This window comes from Anser brachyrhynchus, assembly GCF_964034855.1.
Source record: "Anser brachyrhynchus genome assembly, chromosome: 3".
Classification (NCBI taxonomy): Eukaryota; Metazoa; Chordata; class Aves; order Anseriformes; family Anatidae; genus Anser; species Anser brachyrhynchus.
Genome location: NC_137696.1, coordinates 126,048,443 through 126,067,377, shown reverse-complemented (window position 1 = coordinate 126,067,377; position 18,935 = coordinate 126,048,443). Strand labels below are relative to the sequence as shown.

The window sequence follows — 18,935 nt, the reverse complement described above, 5'->3', positions numbered from 1 at the left end:
TCTGGGGGTTTCTCTGTCCGTGTGCACGCCGCGGTGGCATCCGGCGCTGCCGGGCGCTGCCTGCCAGCGTCCCCACGGGGGAGCCGTGCGCCCTGCGGGGCAGGTGCCACCCGCTGCCACCCCGTGCACGTCCCCACGGGACACAAGTGCACCCGCTGGGCTGCCAAACGCAGCAGCTTGCAGAGCACGTGCTCGGGATGGCCATTCCCCCTGGAACCGGAGTAATCCCCGAGGAAAAAGAGGGCAATGCAGAGAAGGAAGTGGTTTCAAAACCACAGGTTTTGTACGCTGCTAGGGTGAAAACAGGCATTGTGGTCAGTATTAGTGAGGAAATTAAAGCACAGGAAGGGGCAGAAATCACCTGAGAGCAAGCAGCAAATATCAGCACACCATCCCCAGGGTTCGGCTGCAGCAGGCCCCTGGCTCCCGCAGGGCTCCCTGGCCGCGCTGCATCCAGCCCTGGCTTCGCTCATGACCCTCACTACTGCGTCCAGTCAAAAAAAAATGACCATCCAGCTGTAAAAACAACCCCCAAATTTGAAAGGAAAGGATCTGGGCTGGCCGTGCAGGGCCAGCACAGGACGGAGGCAGCACGTTCAGAGGCAGCACAGCTCACCAGGCGCAGCGCTGGCACCGCCGGTGCATCGCTGGGTGCGCGGCCGCAGCTCCGCGGGGCTGTGCTGCTGCAGGTCGCAGCTCCCTTGGCTGCTCCCAAAACACCACGTCCTGAGTGCCCCGCCAGGGCCACCTCGAGCAGCCAGAGAGCAAACTTTTCCTCTGGCAAGACGAAAATGGCCTCAGCAGGGGAACGGGCACACACGGGAACTGTAACACCAGGGGATACGGCCTGGGGGAATACATTAAAGCCTGGCCTGAAATGTTCCTCCCGGGGGGTTTAAGGCGATTATTCCAAAGGCAAGCAATAGTTCACACACAGTTTTCAGAGTTAACCACAAGCAAGCCAGGGTGGTTTGGTTTCCATACACAAAACCCCAGAATGACACCAGGGGAAGCGCCTGGCGGTGGAGTGCCAAACTGCCCCAGGCGTCCTGCTGCCTCGCACGGGACCTCCCTCGCCTGGTCGTGGCCCCGCTCACAGCCACCAGCGGCGTGTCCTGGTGCTCTACGGGCTCGGACGGACCCCCCTGTGGCACTCCCCATCCCAGTGCAAGACCGGTGCCCGCTGCCAGGCTTCTCAGACAGGGTCCAAGCGGGTGCCACCGGCGGTGGCCTCCCGCAGCGTCACGCTGGTGACAGGCACCGAGCCCGCGGCACTCGTCCTCCTCAGGGTCACTGCTGGTGCTTGGCTGCACGCACCGCGGGGTGGGATGCCCGCGGCATCGTTTCCATCGCCCGCGAGCAGGCAGCGCAGCAAAGCTGTCAGCTGCAGGCTGGTGAGGACGAGTGCAATTAAGCCTCTGTGCTGTGACGCACGCAGGCAGCACTGCAATCGCTCCCGACAGCCCCGGTGCCCGTTTGCTGCTGCTGGCTGTGCTGCGACAGCGGTGTGCCTGCAGCCCGGCAGCACACGGGTCCCTTCTGCCCCGGTGGTGGCCTCCTAAAGCAGCGACGTCCTCCCTGTAACGGCAGGCATGGCCGGCGCAGGGGCTGACGGCAACTTGCACGCCCCGGCGTTGTGATTACATCGAGCATCTGCTAAAACGCTTTACTGGCTAAAATAAATGGCACTGCGGGTGAGGTAATCCAGGGCTGTGGCACACGGGGTCACGTTTAACACACACACACACACAAGCGCGCGCCCTATCCCGGCTGTGCCTGCTAACACCCGCTGGAGCTGTCAGGTTTTCCAAACAAAGACCAGGCACCGCAGTGCGCGCAGCGCTCAGCGCGCGGGCGGAAACAGCCCCGTCCTCCGGTGTCCGGCCCCTCGCTCCTGCAGGACAGCACCTCGCGGGGTGCGGGTCCCGGAGGAGATCACGCAGCCGCTGGGGCTGGGGGAGGCTGGCTGCCTGCTGCCGCTCTGATGGAGGAATTGTTCCTTTAGGAGGCAGCAAGCAACAAACCCAGCGCCAAGCGGCGTTGCGTGGGCAGAGCCGTGGGAGGGGTATCTCAGGAGGTTCCTTGGTGCTTCACGGAGGTGGAGACCTACAGGGAAGACACCGAAGCCCCTGTGCAAGTGCTGGATGTTCAAAACCCTCCTAGAAAGCCCTGGGTAGCCGGACGGGGTCTGGAGCAGACCCACAGCTGCCTCCCACCCGTGTCCCCCGTGCACCTATGACACTGTGGTGGGACTGCAGGGTGTGGGCAGGCCACCTATGGGTGCCCCAGCCAGCAGGGGTGGGTGCATTGGTGGCCAGCGTGTCCCAGGGCAGCCAGACCTCAGGCTCGGAGACGTGCCTTGATGTGGCCGTGCCCCAAAATCAGCTCGTAGCGGGGTAGCGTTAGGTGACATTAGGCGAGAGCTGCAGTAAGAGTTTGGCCTCACATTGGGTGAGTTGTGGTGACAAAAGCGAGAAGGGAAAGTCACAGGGTGAGTAATAATAGGAAAAAAAAAGCAGCAAATACGATGGTCCCCTGTGAATCTAGGTTTCACGTTTACTGTGTGTCCTTGATGGCTGCAGAAGGCGTGTGTCCAGCCCTTCCTTCCAGCTCTGAGCTGCGTGCCGGGCACCTCTAAAGGTCCGCCTGCCCTTCCCTTTGGAAGCGCAGAGGAGGCCGAGCCTCCCCTTTGCCACTGCCCTTGCTGCCTCTGGCACCAGCTCAGCCTCCAGCTCCCGGCCTCGGGGCTCAGGGGTGCTTGGCCTCGCTGGCAGAAGCGTGGCCCTGCAGGATGTAAAACCCCTGGTGGCTCCCACCAGTGGGTTGGTGGTGGCGGGACAGGGGACAGGGGACAGGGGACAGGGGACAGGGGACAGGGGACAGGGAAGGGGTCCCGCAGTGGCAGCGCGAGGAGGAGCCCGGTGCGTGCAGGTGTGATGGTGACTGCTGGAGGCATCACCACACCGTCGGGTCCCTGAGCACGGCCACGAGCAAAACCCTCGTACTTCGGGCACTCCGAAACACGCATCCCCGTGAGTCTGCCCAGCTGCAACCAAGGCGACTTGTGGCATAACGCAGCTCATTCAGCTGAGAGCACACAAAGGCGACCACGAAACCTTCCAAGTCCCCACAAGTGTACTGTGTTTGGCAGGCTAGAGCTAACACGCTGAACCAGGTTATCATCACTTTTCTTTCCTTTCTGACAGCTCGTTCACAATATTTATACTCAACTAAATCTGTGGCCACCATGTATGTTTATTTTTTCTCTCCCAAAGGGCTGTAGGTACCTAACGAGCACTTTCCGCCAAGAACCGATGCAGCGTATCGGTTCAGACAGGAAGAAAAGCTGAGGGTTGGCTTCAGGGTTTATCACTCCTTTCCATTCATCACCCTTGATAAATATTTATAGATGCATTAGGGCACTCAGCTCCTTCCACTAAAAATAACATTCCTAAGCACCAAGAAAAAAAAATAAAATCACTAGTGATTGGAACTGATTACGATGTTTTCTAAGCAGCTATAAAAGAAAAACCTAGCGAGGATCCAGACAGTGGTGAGCCTGCAGCCTCAGACTACACAACTCTGTTATTTCTCTTAATTTTAAACAAACCTGAACTCGGCTCTCAAAAATTAATGCACAGATGCTAATGTCAACCTAGCAATGCTCGTCCCTGAATTCCCTGCTTGTAAAGGGAAATTTTGTAACAGTCTAAAGAAAAGTATGGAGTCAGGAATCCCCGCGAGGCACTCATCCAGGGTTTATGGCCCATAATTACAGTTGCTCCTCCTCTTGTTACGCATTCCTCTCCCCTTGACATGCCCTGTCATTTACTCTGAGAACGACATGCAACATCAAACACTATGGCAACCAAACAGTGATAGACGGGGTGGTATTTTTAGAAGGCGGGTTTTTTTAGAGGGTCTGCACTCAGAATCCCCTTTGTATTACACGCGAGGAAACTCAAAAGGCGCAACACCCGTTTTTTCATGCATACCGAGGGTCAGAAGTCAAGAGGAAACAACCAGCGTGTGATGCGATTATGACACCGTTTGGTAGGAAATCAAAAAAGATCAGTACACTTAGCAGAGCAGGGAGTATTACCTTTCCCCCCTTTTTTTAACCTCCCATAAATTGCTGGGTTCGATGGGGCACTGTCTGATTATCGCTAGTAAAGACATTTAGGAAAATAGTACATGCAGTAACCTAAGAGGCAAATGCCCGCAGGGAAAGCCCTCCAGTTGGTTAAGGGAAAGCCGCTGCCGTCAGCAGGTGGTTGAGATCGTTCACAGTTGCACGATGGTGGATGCATCAGCTGAAACGTGCCTCTTCCGAAGGATGTGGAGACGCCTTCCGAAGAGGAGCTCACCGTGTTACCCGCTGTGCCTGTGCCATCGGAAACACAACGCCGGGTGAGAATCGCCGTCCCCGCGGGGAGCAGAGCTCCGCCAAACACGGACTTTGCAAGCCAAGGTGAGGCTGGTGCCAGGCACTTTTCCCCCCCAAAGAGCAGCCAAGATCTGCGGAAACGGAGCCCCTGGAGGTGCTGGGACATCCCAGGCCCCTCCGTCGCTGGAGGCAGCTGGAGCCAAAGGGCAGCCACAGCCACCGCAGCTCGGCCCGGCCCCGCCGCCAGCGAGGCTCGGGAGGACCCACCACAGAGCCTGGCACCACGAAGGGGAAGCCAAAGAACCTGGAGAACCAGCACGGTTTAATGGTGGCTGGAGGGGATTTTGTTCTTTCACAGACATGTTCTTTCCTGGTTCCTTCTGGAGGATAAAGAAACCCTGGAAGGAGTTTCTTATTTTTTCAGTTATCTCCGATTCAGCTCTCATCAGCCCTGGGTGGACTTGTGAGAGCAGCGAGCTTCTCGTCCCCAGGCCGGTGGCTCAGGGGTGGGCAGCGTCCAGGCCGCCCCTTTCTCCAGAGTGCTACTCAGCTGTTAGGAGTCAAAGGGACGTTACGAGAAAGCCACACACAGCCGGTATAAACAGCTCCCCATTGCTAACTTCCTCCCTGATGGCATAGTTTTGCTCCTTCTTGAGTTACCAGATTGTTTTCCAGCTGAGGCAGGACTTGAATTTCTAATGTAAAAACTAACAGAAACTCTGAGCCACGTTCAGGTTATCTCTATACGTTACTAAAATGGCAGGGAGGCAAAAAGGGCAAAAGCCCTGTTTTTCTCCTTTGCAAATTACCTTCGGTGGAGCACTGTGCTGGTTTTGTCATGTAAAATTGTGTTTCACATTGGTCACGTCTAATTCATCTGGCCCACCACCAACAGGGGCTGAATCTGAGATGGCAATTTAAAGATAAAAGTCTCTTTCTCCTGCCCAGGTTCTACAACTAACCAACCTACAGACTTGCAGTGCAATATAAAAGGACCTAGACAGAAGGGCTGCCTCTTCTCCCATTCCCAAGCCCTGGCTAATTATGTGTGTATCCACGCTACATTATTCTGGCCATAGGAACCTCCTCCTTCCCATTGGAAATGGTGAAAGATCAGCATTGTGGCTAAGGCAAATATCATGCGAGTGCAGAAACCCAACCCGGTGCCCTCCTACGAGCTTTTCACACGGGGAAAGATAGGGATCTCATTCAGGTACTTCAGAGGCATTGTCAGCGCAGGACTCAATCTTTCTCCGCTAACACTGTCTCATGCTCTCCAGCACCTGTTTGTCTATCCATCTGTTGTGCCTTATTATAACGTAAAGTGCAGGCTCTTTGAGGGTAGAGATTGTATTTTTAGTACATCTGGATAGTGTCCATCACAATAGGGTCCTATTTCCTGGCTGAGGCCTCTAAGTATAGAAGTAATACTAATAAAATAAGAGATAATACTGGTAATTTTGTTCTCACTGAAGTTAATGATGTCCTCCCACTGTCTGCAGCAGGAGCAAAATTGGGTCATAACAAGAAAAACTCAGCATCCTTTTGAAGGGTTGTGGAGCAACAGGCAGGGAACGCTCCTCATCTTACACAGAAATAGAAAATAAAGGACAATGGCAGCAGGTTACCAGGGACTCGGTCGTGTGCATTGCAACAGCGCGCGCAGAGCACTGCTACTGGAAATGGAAAAGAAAAACGATAGCCACGCTTACCTGAATTACTGTACAGTCTGTGGTCATCTATCTAACCTGCAACAGAGGGGAAAAGACACATTTATAAAGCAGGTAATTTTATTTCCTTTAAAATGAAAAATATAACCTCCCCACCTCTTATTGTTCAAATGAGTAACTCTTCTCTGGACTGCAAAGAGCTTTACAGGCATCTGGATAAATCTCCAGTCCTCTGAAACACAAGGAAGGAAGAAAAGTGCTCCTTGTCTCACAGAACTGCAGAAATCCAGAATCGTGGTGGGAAGGGGCTGCGGAAGGTCGCCACCAACCCCCCCTCAGGGCAGGCTCAGCCAGAGCAGGCTGCTCAGGGCCCGGTCCCATCAGGGTCTGTGCACGTCTAGGGAAGGGACCCCACAGCCACTCTGGGCAACCTCTTCCAGTTTGACCAGCCTCACACTTATTACGTTTAAACAAAATTTTCTGTATTTCATTGCGTGCCCATTGCCTCTTGTCCTGTTACTGGGCACCACTGAAAAGACTCCAGCTCAATTTTCTTTGCTCTTTTCCATCATTTTTTTTATACACATCAGTTTGACCCCCCCAAGCCTTCTCCAGGCTGACCAGGCCCAGCTCTCTCAGCCTCTCCTCGTGGGACGGATGCTTCAATGCCTTCATCACTGCCAAGGCCCTTCCCTGCACTCACTCCAGTCTTGTCCTGGGGCGTCCAGACCTGGTCCCAGCACTGCAGATGTGGCCTCACCGGTGCTGAGGGAGGATCCCGTCCCTTGACCTGCTGGCAACGCTTTGCCTAACGCATCCCAGCAGAGCAGCAGCCCTCTTCGTGGTGAGAGCCCTTTGCTGGCCCCTGTTCCGCTCTGCAGGAGGAACTGCAGGAGGCTCTTGCTGACCCACTTCTCTGCCTGGCCGGGTCCCTCTGGATGGCAGCATGAGCCTTGTCCTGCAGGCCTGGGGCTGGAGGCACACTCTGCCCCGACATCCAGGATCTCATTAGAGGACTTGTTCTTCGCGACAGAAGACCGCATGGACTCCGGTTTTGCTCAGTGTGGGGAGGTGTATTTTCAGCTGGATATTTTTGGCTAACAAATTTTATGAAGTTGCAAACCATGCCCTTCCTTACAGCAGTTTGACAGAGCAGATCATATCTCCTTACTCCCTTTTCTAGCATTTTGAGGCTTACACAATCCAAAAGGCCGATACATGAAGAGACCATCTCATGGTGGGTCTTATTTCAGGTGATGCTGTCACGGATTCAGCTCTTGGTCACCAACAAGTCTTGGAGTGAGGCGGTGGAGCCATGACAAACAACGACTGTGGGACAGCACCAGCCGAGTGGGTAACCGACCCGGAAACCCTCTCTGAGGAGTAATGTCTGCCGTACGTGTAAGGCACGGCAAGTGTGGCACCAGGCTTCAGGAGGGGCCAACCCAAGCAGGCAGTTGTGGCTGGCTGAGCTGCAGCAGGGCGACGCTAACGTGACCAGACAGATGGGGCTTTGCCAGCTCCCGCGGCGCTCTTCTGTGCCTGAAAAACCATGTGGACGTCTCCTCTCGAGAGGCTGCCTAATCTGTAACCATAACCATAGAAGAAGCAGCCAACTTGGAGTCTTCTCAAATGACTTCACTCTGCTAAGGCAGCACAGCGCCATCGCTGTATCAAACGGGTGAACGTACGCCTCTCCAGCGGGGAAGCGAGTTCAGGGGAAAAACCCCTGAGGTTGGCTAATTGGGACACAGAGAACTCCAAAATAACTTGGTGAAGAAACTCGTGAGGAAGCCCAAGGGCAATGCTGTCCCTAAGAAACACATCACGCCAGAGTCCTGCAAGGACTCCGCGGCTCCCTTGTTTACGCTCACACAGAGGTTTAGAAATACACAAGCTACGAGAAGCGGTGGTATGAAACCAGGCTGGGCTGTCATCCGAGCTGTAATGCCAGTCCTCAGCACAGCTCCAAGAAAACCCAGGGACGGAGTTCCCATCACCACGTGCACTTTGCTTTCTGGAGGTGCTCTCAGCATTTCCACAGCCCTCTCAAGAGTACACACTACAGGAGGATTGTAATTTATATATTGATCATTCCTTGATTTCTCTGCCAGATTTCTATCTCACTAACTCTGTGACATTAAAAAATCACTTAATCTCTGGCAGAGATAATATTTACATTCCACACGAATGCTTTGGGCCAAGTTCTGCTTTTGGTATGTCTCCGTTCCCCTGATTCCAATGCTGCTGCAATGAGTATCAGAGAGAATTTGTCTTACTACATCTCTGCTACCATACATCACATTTCAACTCCTCAAAATCCCCCTTTCCCTATTTCCCATGCAAGATACAATGCACATTTGGAAAAAAGCAGAAGGGTCATCTGCTAAGCATCTCAAATATTTAACTTAGGAGGAATGTTCTAGGGCAAAGAGAGTCCTGTGATTTAGAGCCAACACAGTTCTGCTTTGAAAACTGTCGTTTTAGCTAAAATTAAACTTCTCTTCATGCAAACTTATAATGCCTAATACTGATGGACAAGCCATCAGGAAGCAGAGCATTCCCAAACACCTGAACGCTTTGCTCACTGGACAGGAAAACCCAGGAAAACAAGCTCTTTGAGAGTGAAATATGAGCCCCTTCGCTTCATCTTAGCCAGAAGGAAAATATGCATAGAACAAAAAAGGATAAAAAGTTCAAGTTTGTCTATGCTGAAATCAGGCTTGGCTCAAGTGAGACACAAATGCCTAGGCCGATGTGTCCCTCTCCAAGGCCCTTTCTCAGAGAAGCAAGTCCTAGCAACGCGCTGCTGCTGGCTTTGGGGTCCGGAAAGCATTTTCTCCCAGATTCTTTTGGCAGAGGCTGCTGAGGGTTTTGTTCTTTTCTCTAGTTTGGTCAAGGCCTCTTCCCAAGGAGGGCTCTGGGAAGTGCTTTTGTGTTTGCTTGTGGAGTGTGACATGAGGAACAGATCTCCTCCAGACCCTTCCAACTCAAGCATACACTGCACGGTTGTTTGCAACTCACAGGGCTGTGTTCCACGCCTGCGATGATCACTTCCAGTCCTGTGAATAACTCTGCTAGCACATGGTATGTATTCATTCACACCAAAGAAAGCGTGGTCTGGGGAGGATTAGTTTCTAGACCTGAAATCCAGGGATAGCAGAGATGAAAGAGACCTCCTGTGAAACCCCATTTAGCCAGTTGCACTGCCTACACAGGATTATCATCAACAGAGTAATTCTGAATATTTGTCCAGCCAAGGTCACACGAGGCAGTGGTTCAGCAGATGACAGTCCCACAGCTTAGTAACTCCACTGGTAACCAGCCCACACGTTGTTTTATTTTTCCCTAATATATTCATCTGAACTGGATTTCTTTGCAGCACTCGAAGCAACTCCTCCTCCTCCTCTTACACGTTTCAAATATCTGTGCATGACCTTTGCTAAAGAAAAACATTCTCTAAAGCTGAATACACACTGCAGAAACGCTGGCGGTGACGTCACCTCGAGCCATGGCAGATGTGGAGGGAGCAATGGTGCAGAACGGCAGGGACGGCGCAGGAAGGCAAACCTGCTGCGTGTCTGCAGGTGGCGTAACAGCAGCGGCAGCAACGCGGCGTCATCTGCACCAAAAGTCCTCTCTTGGGACTCTACGTGGAGACAGCAAACTGGTCTCCTAGAGATGAACAAATCAGAAAGCACAGTACGGCTTGGAAACCGTAATCCATCCTCTTACCTCGATCCTTTCCATTCTGCATTTTTTCCATTTCTTCTTCATCTTCTTCCTCTGCTTCAAAAAGAATAAAAAAGCACACGTGAGACAAGTAGGCGAGAGAACTGACACTTGGGGAACCTCTCCATGGCAAGGAGGATCTGGCCCTTCCGACAGCTGGCACTGGCGGGGATAGAGGATGGGGTCTGGGCTCCCCAGGAGATCCTGGAGGGAAGCAGCAGCATCCTTTCTGCGGCACAGTGCCTGCGCACTCCTGGTGGCCAGCGAGGCCCCGCTTACCCTGATCTGATGACCAGAGGTTGTAGAGCGCTGGCTGGAGGCAGTGCCTGCATTGCCCAGAGGAGATCTACCTGACCCAGGCACTACAGGACCGAAGTCCCTTGTGCACTTTTATTTTAGCACTGTAAGAAACAAAGGACTGCACCATAAGGACACAGGGAAGGAAGTCACAATTTATAGGTTAAAGTCAAATCTAAAGAAAAAAGGAAGTCTTATGGTGATCGGAGGCGAAAACCCTGGAGGTTTCCCCCTGGAATCAGAGTTTGCCCACGCAAGGTGTTCAGCGACACCCGCGCTCACAGGAGCCCCTGGGGCAAAGCCACGTAGCCCCTCACAGGCTGTGCCCCGAGAAAGGGGCTTTCGTTTCATGTCTGAGAGCTGGCGGTTCGTTATATCGAATTCCAGTTAAGTTGAAGAGAATTTATGGCGAGGCTCATATTTATATAGCAGAGTGTGGGAGCGGAAGGTCACATTCTTCTGTAGATGGTGGCTCATATCTCTGTGTGCAACATTTCGCCGAGACCTGGGTAAACAGGTAACAGTTGTTATGAGCAGCGCTATCACTTCTGCCTGCTTCACATGCTGCTGAGAGCAAAGAAAGGGAGAAAACCCTGCAATAAAAGGCGCAATTTGAAAACATGAAGTATTTTGAATTGCTCTGATCAAAGTGGATCTTGACTAGGGAGGCATATAAACATTTGCTCTCTTTGCTGCTTTGATAACAGGACCAATGATCCCCGTGGAGTCGCACCACCTCTGCCTACTCAGGGACGGCTACCGATGAGTCCTCACTGCGAGTGCAGGAGAGATCACTGACAAAACCAAACTCATTTTTCATAACAGGAGACGTGACCTAGAGGAGCTTAGCAATCGCTTCAGTTTGGGTCCTGAACTTGCCTCCTGCTCAGCAGCTCTGCAGGGCAGGGGGGGCTGCGCCTCCTCCAGAAGCATTGCGCTCAGCCTCCGGGGATCAGAAGCGTGTGTTTTTGAGCTCACTCTGAGTAAAAATGGCATCATTGTTTCCTAGTCAGCACCTAGTCAGCAGCAGCAGTACTAGGACTATCAGCGCAGGAGAGAAAAGCTGGGGATAATCAAAGCACCTCCGAAGCCCACACAGAAACACGCACCCTGAAGCAGTGTTTCCTTTCCGAAGCACCGGTTTCAGAGTTCACACAGAGGTATGGAGAGGCAAACTGAGGTGTGGGCAGGGCCGGCGCCAGCGTCTCACAAAACGTTCGTGCACAATGCCTGCAGCGGTAGCGGCGAGCGCTGGGCTGGAGGAGGTGTCTCTTCTCACAGCTTCGCTCCTGGACAATATGTGTTAAATCCCACTGACTCCCATCAGCTGAGTATAACTCATGCTTTTCCTAATTTACACAAACGAAGTGATTCCAGCTACTTTCAGGGGAGCCTTCCTTATTATCTGCCTATCATCAAGTAAGAGACTGTAATTAATTTTATTTTCACTCCCTTGTGACCTGTAACTGCATCGCACGACAACTGACGAGACCAAAACAGTTTTTGATAGCGTAAAGCCGGTCTGCTGGCGTTTGCCCAGCTCTCGTGGATTTCAGAGGAGGGCAGGAAGGTCTAGCTGACGTTCCACCTCCGCCACAAGCACCACGGACCAGACACTGATCTCAGCCATACCCCTGTAAATGTGCGCTTCTATTAAAAGCAAAAAATAAATTACTGCAGACATCTGTTTTGGGCAGAGAGTTTGTTCACCGCATTTCAGCCTGGAGGGAACAGAGCTGTGCGTCTCGGAGCATGGTGATTTATTGAAGAAACACAAGGCCCTTTCACTGCAGTGGCACTGGTGATTCCTGCTGTAATACATGAAAGACTTTATTAACTCGCAGCTGCCTTTGCAGCCAAGACACAGGATTTAGGCTGGGTGAATTTACTGCTCAGCAGTAAAATATCAACCCGGTTTATAACTATGACTTCTCCATTAAGTGTAGTGGGAACAAAAGCTCTAACTAGCTTTAATATGGAGCTTGATAAGTTTATGGAGGGGATTATGTGATGCAACTACCGGATACGGAAAGGGGCCGGGGAGGCACCTTCCAGGTGTGTGTGGAACAGAAACCCTGACTTCGGTCTGAACGCAGATGCTTTATGTCTTTCTCACAGCACATGAACAGGCTGCTGGAATACCAAATAATCTTATACTCCATCACTGACAAAGCTCAAGAGTCACGGGATGTGTCCTTGGACCATAGCAAAAGCTACTACAGTCCAATCAGCATGTTTACTTGCACTGGCATACTGAAAAGGCACGAAGGGAATAATTATCTTTTCTCCACATTGCTATTTAATCCTTTGTTGAAATTGGACTCACATACATTTACTGTATATTTGTGATTAGAGCATCTAGTGGGGATTCATTTGAGAGCAGTCTCACCTGCTGACAGAGTAGCGCAGCCATCAAGCAATAGTTTGTGTGGACTCACGCAAATATCAGCCCTGACTGCTAGCTTGTGACAGTTTGCTGTTAAGGAGCTCTGACTTTCAGAAGTATGACTGCAGAAGTGACACTTCTGACCAGTGAGTGGTCCAAGGCATGCCTGCACGGCACTGCGGAAAGCTCCCACTGTTATACATGCACAGATCAATGTGAGCAGGAGTGCATGAGCTAAATTTTAGTCTGCTTCATGAATCATCAACAGTGCTATCAGCCAGGCTTCTATGTGCAGAATATTGCCTTAACTATCAGTGATAAAATCAATGGAAATCCTATTCGGATGGTATTTGGAGTTCTCAGTAATGTTAGCTATAAAAATGATTTTTCATTTTATCGTTGAAAAAATGAACACATAATCTTGCATTATGCCTTAAATAGAGTTTTTATAAGAAATAAATCTAAAGACAAATCTGCAACTTGTGGCGCCAAGCTCTCCTCTCCCTGCTGCAGATACACGTCGTGAGGTTAGCGCTTACCCGAGTGAAGTTCCTTCACCAGCGATGACATCGTGTTCGTAATGGAGTCGGCGGCCACCAGCAGGTCGTTGCGGAGGTTCCTCCTCGTACCTGGGAGGAGAGCGGACACGAACAGCAGGTACAGCAGCCGCCAACACACCCGCACCGTGGTGCCGGCCCCACCACCCTGCCCAGCCCCACCAGCGACCGCCTGCCTGGGGACGCGACGGCAGCAGAGCCCAGCTCCAGCACCCAGCTGTAAGGCAGGCGCCCGTAGGAGCAGCCTGGTGTAGTGAGAGGTTTGGAGCTGCTCTGGAAAGATCCCGTTCTGCTCGGCTGCCTGACTGCCTGTTTGGCTAATTAGTGCTGCTCTTCTCCTCAACAAGGACAGCGCTCCCACGTCGCTCAAGGACAGACGTTCCTCTTTTCAAGCCGGGAGCTGCTGGGCTGGGGCGCAGCTGATCCATGCTCGTCCGTTCGTTCGACATCATTATCATCGCTGGCTTCTCTGCTGCAGCGATGTCACATCGCTGAGGTTTGAGAGGAACAGCAAGTAACGGGAGTCTCCTGTGCAGAGCTCTCCTCTTGCACTGCTGGAGGAAGTACTCCTCTTCCTCGATGTGCCACTAGCCCAGCTCCAGCAGCGCTGTCCAGGCACTTGTGCTGCTGGAGGGACCTGCTCACGTACCAGCAACGTGAACATCTGGGCAAGCACGACTGGGAACCGTGAGTGGCCCAGATCTGCAAAGGAAATGTGAAACCGCCCAGAAAAGATCTAAGCAAGAGCAGCAGGCCCGGCCACATGATGGGGCCTTCTTGCCTCTTGCCAAGAAGATCTTTTACTCACCGCTTACTCCTGGCAGACCACTGCTGCGCTGGTCTCCATGTTCCAGAGGTGCTTTCTCCTGCCGGCTGCCGCCCAGTTTCCCGCACCCAGAGGCTGCAGCTGCTGCAGCCATTGACTGCCCATCCTGGCTGAGCCCCCTTCCCTCTGGCACCTTTTCACACTGTTAAGATTTTATTTGCAGGCTTTGATGGCACGGGTTCCTATTTTCTGCCCTGGCAGGTGGTCTTCAGCATCCGTTTCTCAGACTGAGGCGCTGGTGGCCCCGAGCTGGAGCTTTGCCACAAGCACATCCGTGCACTGTTTCACTGGGCTACCTCTCAGCCATTCCCATACTTTAAGTCCTTGTAGAAAATGGCTTTAGGCAGTCTGTTACCCAGCACACGCACCAGATGTCCAAGTCGGCGTAGCCTCCAGGACGGCTTTGATGCTGATATCTGACAGTGCTCTAAGATCTCAGTGGCCAGTATCCTGTCCTGTCATTTACTCCGGCAAGGGCATGGAGACAACACATGTGGAATCAGCGGAGCCATTTGATGTGACATTCTGCAGCTGTACTGAACTGCAGTAACGACAACTGTACATTACACGTTTACTTCTGTTTGAAGTTTGGTGCCTCTCTCATTCCAGACACGCTGCTTTCATCTCCCAAATGCTGTGCTGGCTTTGGCTCTCCTCAGCACAGTTTTGTTGTTAGCTGCGGTGCTCTGAGCTGCTGCGCTTTGCCTGTGGATTTTAGCACTGCCAGCGCACGCTCCAGAGCGGACGTGCTTTCCATGGGGCCACCCCTGCCCTCCAGGTTGGGGTGCCAAGGGGCCAGCATCATGCCCGAGGCAGCGAGGTACTGGGTGCGCTTGTACGTGCACAAACAGCGCTTTTTCCTGAGAAAAAGTGCAGATTTTGGGCCAGCAGTTTGGGAGCTTTGGCTTAGGGGACTGAGTCGTTACCTGACCAGAAGGAGGCTCCTTCATCCCAGTCTCCAGCTGTCCTGAGGACTGTCACTGCATGCTAAAGTGAAGCACGGCCACCGCCCTGCTTCATGTTACTCTTGGAGGGCAAGGTTGTAAAACTCCAGCCAGTGCCTCCCGTGAAACAAATGAATAAAGTTAACGAGCTTGTCTGGACATCTACATGCAGAAGCCACTGGAATCCCTCCTGGCTCATGGCATTAAATTATTTTATTATGTGAAAATATAGAAATTTTATCCTGTTTCCTGTGTTCTCTACTTGCCTTGAATTTGCTTGATTTTTCATGATTAATATGAAATAGCACTAATTGTGCAGATTGCCTTTCCGGAAGGATCATTCCTGGAAACTTATTACAAAGTCTGTTGACCATTTTTTCTTGAAAGAGTTTTTTCTAGTTGTTGAGAGGAATAAGCCATCACTGTGGTTATCACAAGAGGAATTTTCACCTCTCTGTTTGCAGGGGTGGATTGTATTTGCATCTGAGCAATTTGGAGGGACTGTTTTCTTTTCTTTCAGGATGACAAACAGCCGCATTAGTTTCCTAATTAGGTGGTGGCTTCTACTTGAATATTTCAATGGGAATACCATCAGGGCATTTTAACGTAATACCGCATTACTCTGTTTTCCCTGTGGCCAAGGGGAAGATCAAGAGATCACCTATGGAGGAAACATGTTGCATCTTAAGACCATATGATCAGGATTGCTTAGAATCAATTCTGTAAAGGTTTCCTTCTCTAGACCTGCTGATTTCCCCTCCAGCACTGACAGGGAGGCTCACAGAAGACTCATGGTCTGGAGTGAAGACAAACATAGTCTTGCAAAAGCGTGGCAGTCCAGCCCGTTTGTAGGTCACAGCCACGAGAGGTGAATAGAACTGAGATCTTCACTCCCTTTTCCTCATCTCTCCCATTTGATAAGAATCTGATAGATAGGCAAGAGTTATCAAAGGTAATTTAAATGTTTTTGTTAAAAAACATAAAATAAATGTCACTCTTCTGCAAGAATTTTGTATTGCAGGCATTGCCTGTGGGTTTTTGCTCCTGGGGAGCCATCACCACTACTGACAACAAGCTGCTGAGCCCTTAGCCCTGTCGTAAACTGTTCTACACAATACCTGTAACACACTGCAACATATATTTGAGATTCTGTCAGGTGTTAAAAACCTAGAAAAAACAAGTTTTCACTTCGGGCAATATCAACAGGTCCTGACGAAGATTATTCCCCTACGAACCAGTCACTCAGGTAAAAGGCATGAATGGTCCCTTGATTCATTACGTGAGCTTGTACTGGAGCCAGAAGTTTGAGGAAGACAGCTCTGACTGTAAACCATGCAGAGGGAAGTTTGCTTTGTCATGGCTTTTGCCTGTATCTCCCAAGAAAAAAGCAGATGGATAGAAAGCACATTTGGATGCCAAAGCAATACTGTAAAATAAAAAGAATCAAGTAGGGCAGTTAGTGTACTACTATAATCATGTGTTCATTACTCCTAGCTGCAGAAAGGAGATCATTTCATCTCTTTGTGCTTTCCTCATTAAAAAACCAAAGGGGAAAATGATGAACCAGATAGAGCAGATTTTCCCAGTTACTGGTAGGACTCATTGCACTGCTGTTCCACTTCACGCAGCCTGGAAAAAGAAAGCCAATCTGCAAAGGGGGAAGGAAAGGCAGCTGCCAAAGAAATCAGTTGAGAGCTCTCGGCTGTACCATCAAACTTGTTGTAGAGATGAAGAGGAGGCGACTGGACCACCCACAGCAACAGATGGAGTGTTGTGCCTCTGGTATTTGGCATCATGCCTCCCTGGAAATGCCTGCTTCTGCTGTCGTTTCTGGAAGTATTTAGAGAGATGAGGAGCTTGTTCCTACTGATGGGATCGGAAAAAGACACATCCTTCTCATAGATGAGTTGTAGATACTCAGTGCTTTCATACTGGACTTCCTCCACCATCTGACCTGCTCACTGGCTGAAATTTTGGAGAACAATTAACAAAGACTTTCATTTTACCAAGTATGCTGGGGGCTGCAGGCTTGCAGTCCTTGCTGCAGCACTCCAGGCATTAAGCACCAATTAAAAGTATTTGCTGCTACTTCCTGCTCCTCCTTACCTTCTTCCGGCAGCAGCTCATTTAGGCAAGGAAGAAGACTGTTATAGAAGGTTATTTCCAATAAGCAACCATAAATGCAAATTGTTCTTTACAATCTGTTTGGTTCTGAGGTATACCATCAGTTCTGGGAAGTTTATTTTCATGGGCTCTTTGTTTCAAAAAGGAGAACATCCAACAAAAGTATTTGACATTAATATTCACCACCTTCCCTATCCAGCAAGAAATATTCTCATGAATGAGAAAACACCACCTCCAGTTTGTGATAGCATATGATCCAAGTTGTCATCTTTTATGGAAATAAGCAGCTCGGCCTCTGGAAGATGTAGAGCACTCTTGATTAATGCAGAGAACCAAGACATTAGAAAGTCTACAGCACCCTGGCACTATTGGCTCTAAGATGTGAAATATCTCATGGGGTTTCTCATGGAGTACCAAGGGGTCCATGGGAAGACTTGCTGCCCTTTGGGTGTCTCTGCCCACAAACGGATGAAGTCCTTGCCAGCACATTAGAGAGATGTGCATTTTCTGTCCTTTCTTTTGTTGTCAACAAGTGAATTATAAAATAGATATGTGGGTGTCAGTCTCCAGAAACGTGGTTGGGGAAGGTCTACTTGAAAATAACTCTCGTTAGGAGTTCAGTCAATAGAGAGGCCAGGCTACAGTATGAGAAGTCCATAGAGCTAAGTGCAGAAGTTGCTAGTCATAAAGGTAAAATAAAACATATCTTCTGCATGCATCCATCTGGATATTCTTTCCCAAGACAAAACTGTACCAGAGTTTCTCAGAGCCCAGTGATTCAGAAGCAAACTCCGTGTTTGTCAAAGGTACCCGGGGAGATCAGGTCCTGGACCTCCTTCTCAGAGCTCTACGTTCCAGACTGTTTCTGGAGTATTACAGATGAAGAGTCCTGGACCAAAATGGGCAAAAGAAAGGAAGAGAGCACACGAAACCTAAGTGACACCACTCCTGAGAAATACAGAATATGGGCACCCATTCCTACTGGGAATGGCTTCTTTTGCTATGAGCAGAGTTGAAGAAGGTAGGACTGAAAAACAACTAATTTACTCCTTTGCAGAGATGGCTCCCTGAAGGTAAAAATCTCTTATTTGCCAAATTTCTTGACATCAGACTGACAGTCATGTCTTTGCTTGCCTTCTTCCAACATTCCCCGAGGATGGAGCTTCCATTCTTCCTCCTCTCCAGTAGGTGAGGAAGAGGCAGAGATCTGGATTGAGTGGAACGTTTCTGTTTCATCTAGTCGTCTTCAAATTCTGAAGCACTTCTTGAGCCGACAATGGCTTTGACATGTAAAAGTTTAACTTTTGAAATGCGTGACTGCAGAAGATTATTTTTTTTTTGTAAAAAGCAACAGCAGCTAAGTATAAACTCGCACTACCTACAGAAGTTGGGGAATAAAAATATGTATGTTAACTGCTGCCCTGGTTTTCTTCAAATCACTATAAGCTGTATTATTTGCAAATGGACATTTGATCCAACCACATTGATTTTACCGAAGAAGTGTAAGTTGTATAAGACCTTACAAGGAGGGGAATAGAGCTGAAACAGCCTGATAATCCAGCATTTCTTATATCTATTTACAGAGCAGTTGGCAACAATGAGTTTAGGCCAAAAAGTGGCAAGTTTTTTCAAATGTGTGGGGCATAACATCTAGAGAAGATGCGAAGGAACAAGGAACTCTGATCCTTGGCAAGAATTGGGGAAAGGGAGCAAGAAAAAGCACAGTCACAGAATCACAGAATCTACTAGGTTGGAAAAGACCTTCAGGATCATCAAGTCCAACCAGTATTTATACAACGTACCTGTGTCCTTCTGCTTCTTCATTATGGTCCCCCACACTTCCCTTCTCTGTTCCGTTTCCCCATACTCAGCAGTTTTTCCCTTCTTCTCCCCCCAAGGGCCGCGGCACTCCTGTGCCCATGGCAGGCAGCGTGCCGGATGGCAGATGTGCACAGCAGCCGACTGCTCTGTCAGGAACAGTCCTCACCGACTGGTGCTGCAGAACGTCAGCT

At 50.4% G+C, this 18,935-nt stretch overlaps 1 protein-coding gene across 17 annotated transcripts in view; it reads right to left on the bottom strand.

Moving 5' to 3' along the window:
- Nucleotides 1-4,028: 4,028 nt before the first annotated feature.
- Nucleotides 4,029-18,935, bottom strand: part of DTNB (dystrobrevin beta) — a 200,185-nt gene continuing 185,278 nt past the window's right edge. For 12 of the 17 annotated variants that reach the window (XR_013948169.1, XR_013948170.1, XM_080584224.1 and 9 more), the window contains 4 exons: nucleotides 13,012-13,101; nucleotides 9,793-9,846; nucleotides 6,100-6,135; nucleotides 4,029-4,384 (listed from right to left, as the gene is read on the bottom strand). Coding sequence is in view for 14 of the 17 variants with exons in the window: in XM_080584224.1 (XP_080440350.1) it covers nucleotides 6,131-6,135; nucleotides 9,793-9,846; nucleotides 13,012-13,101 (149 nt within the window). In the remaining 3 variants the exon portion in view is untranslated. The other 5 variants (XR_013948171.1, XM_080584222.1, XM_080584211.1 and 2 more) reach the window with 3 other exon arrangements.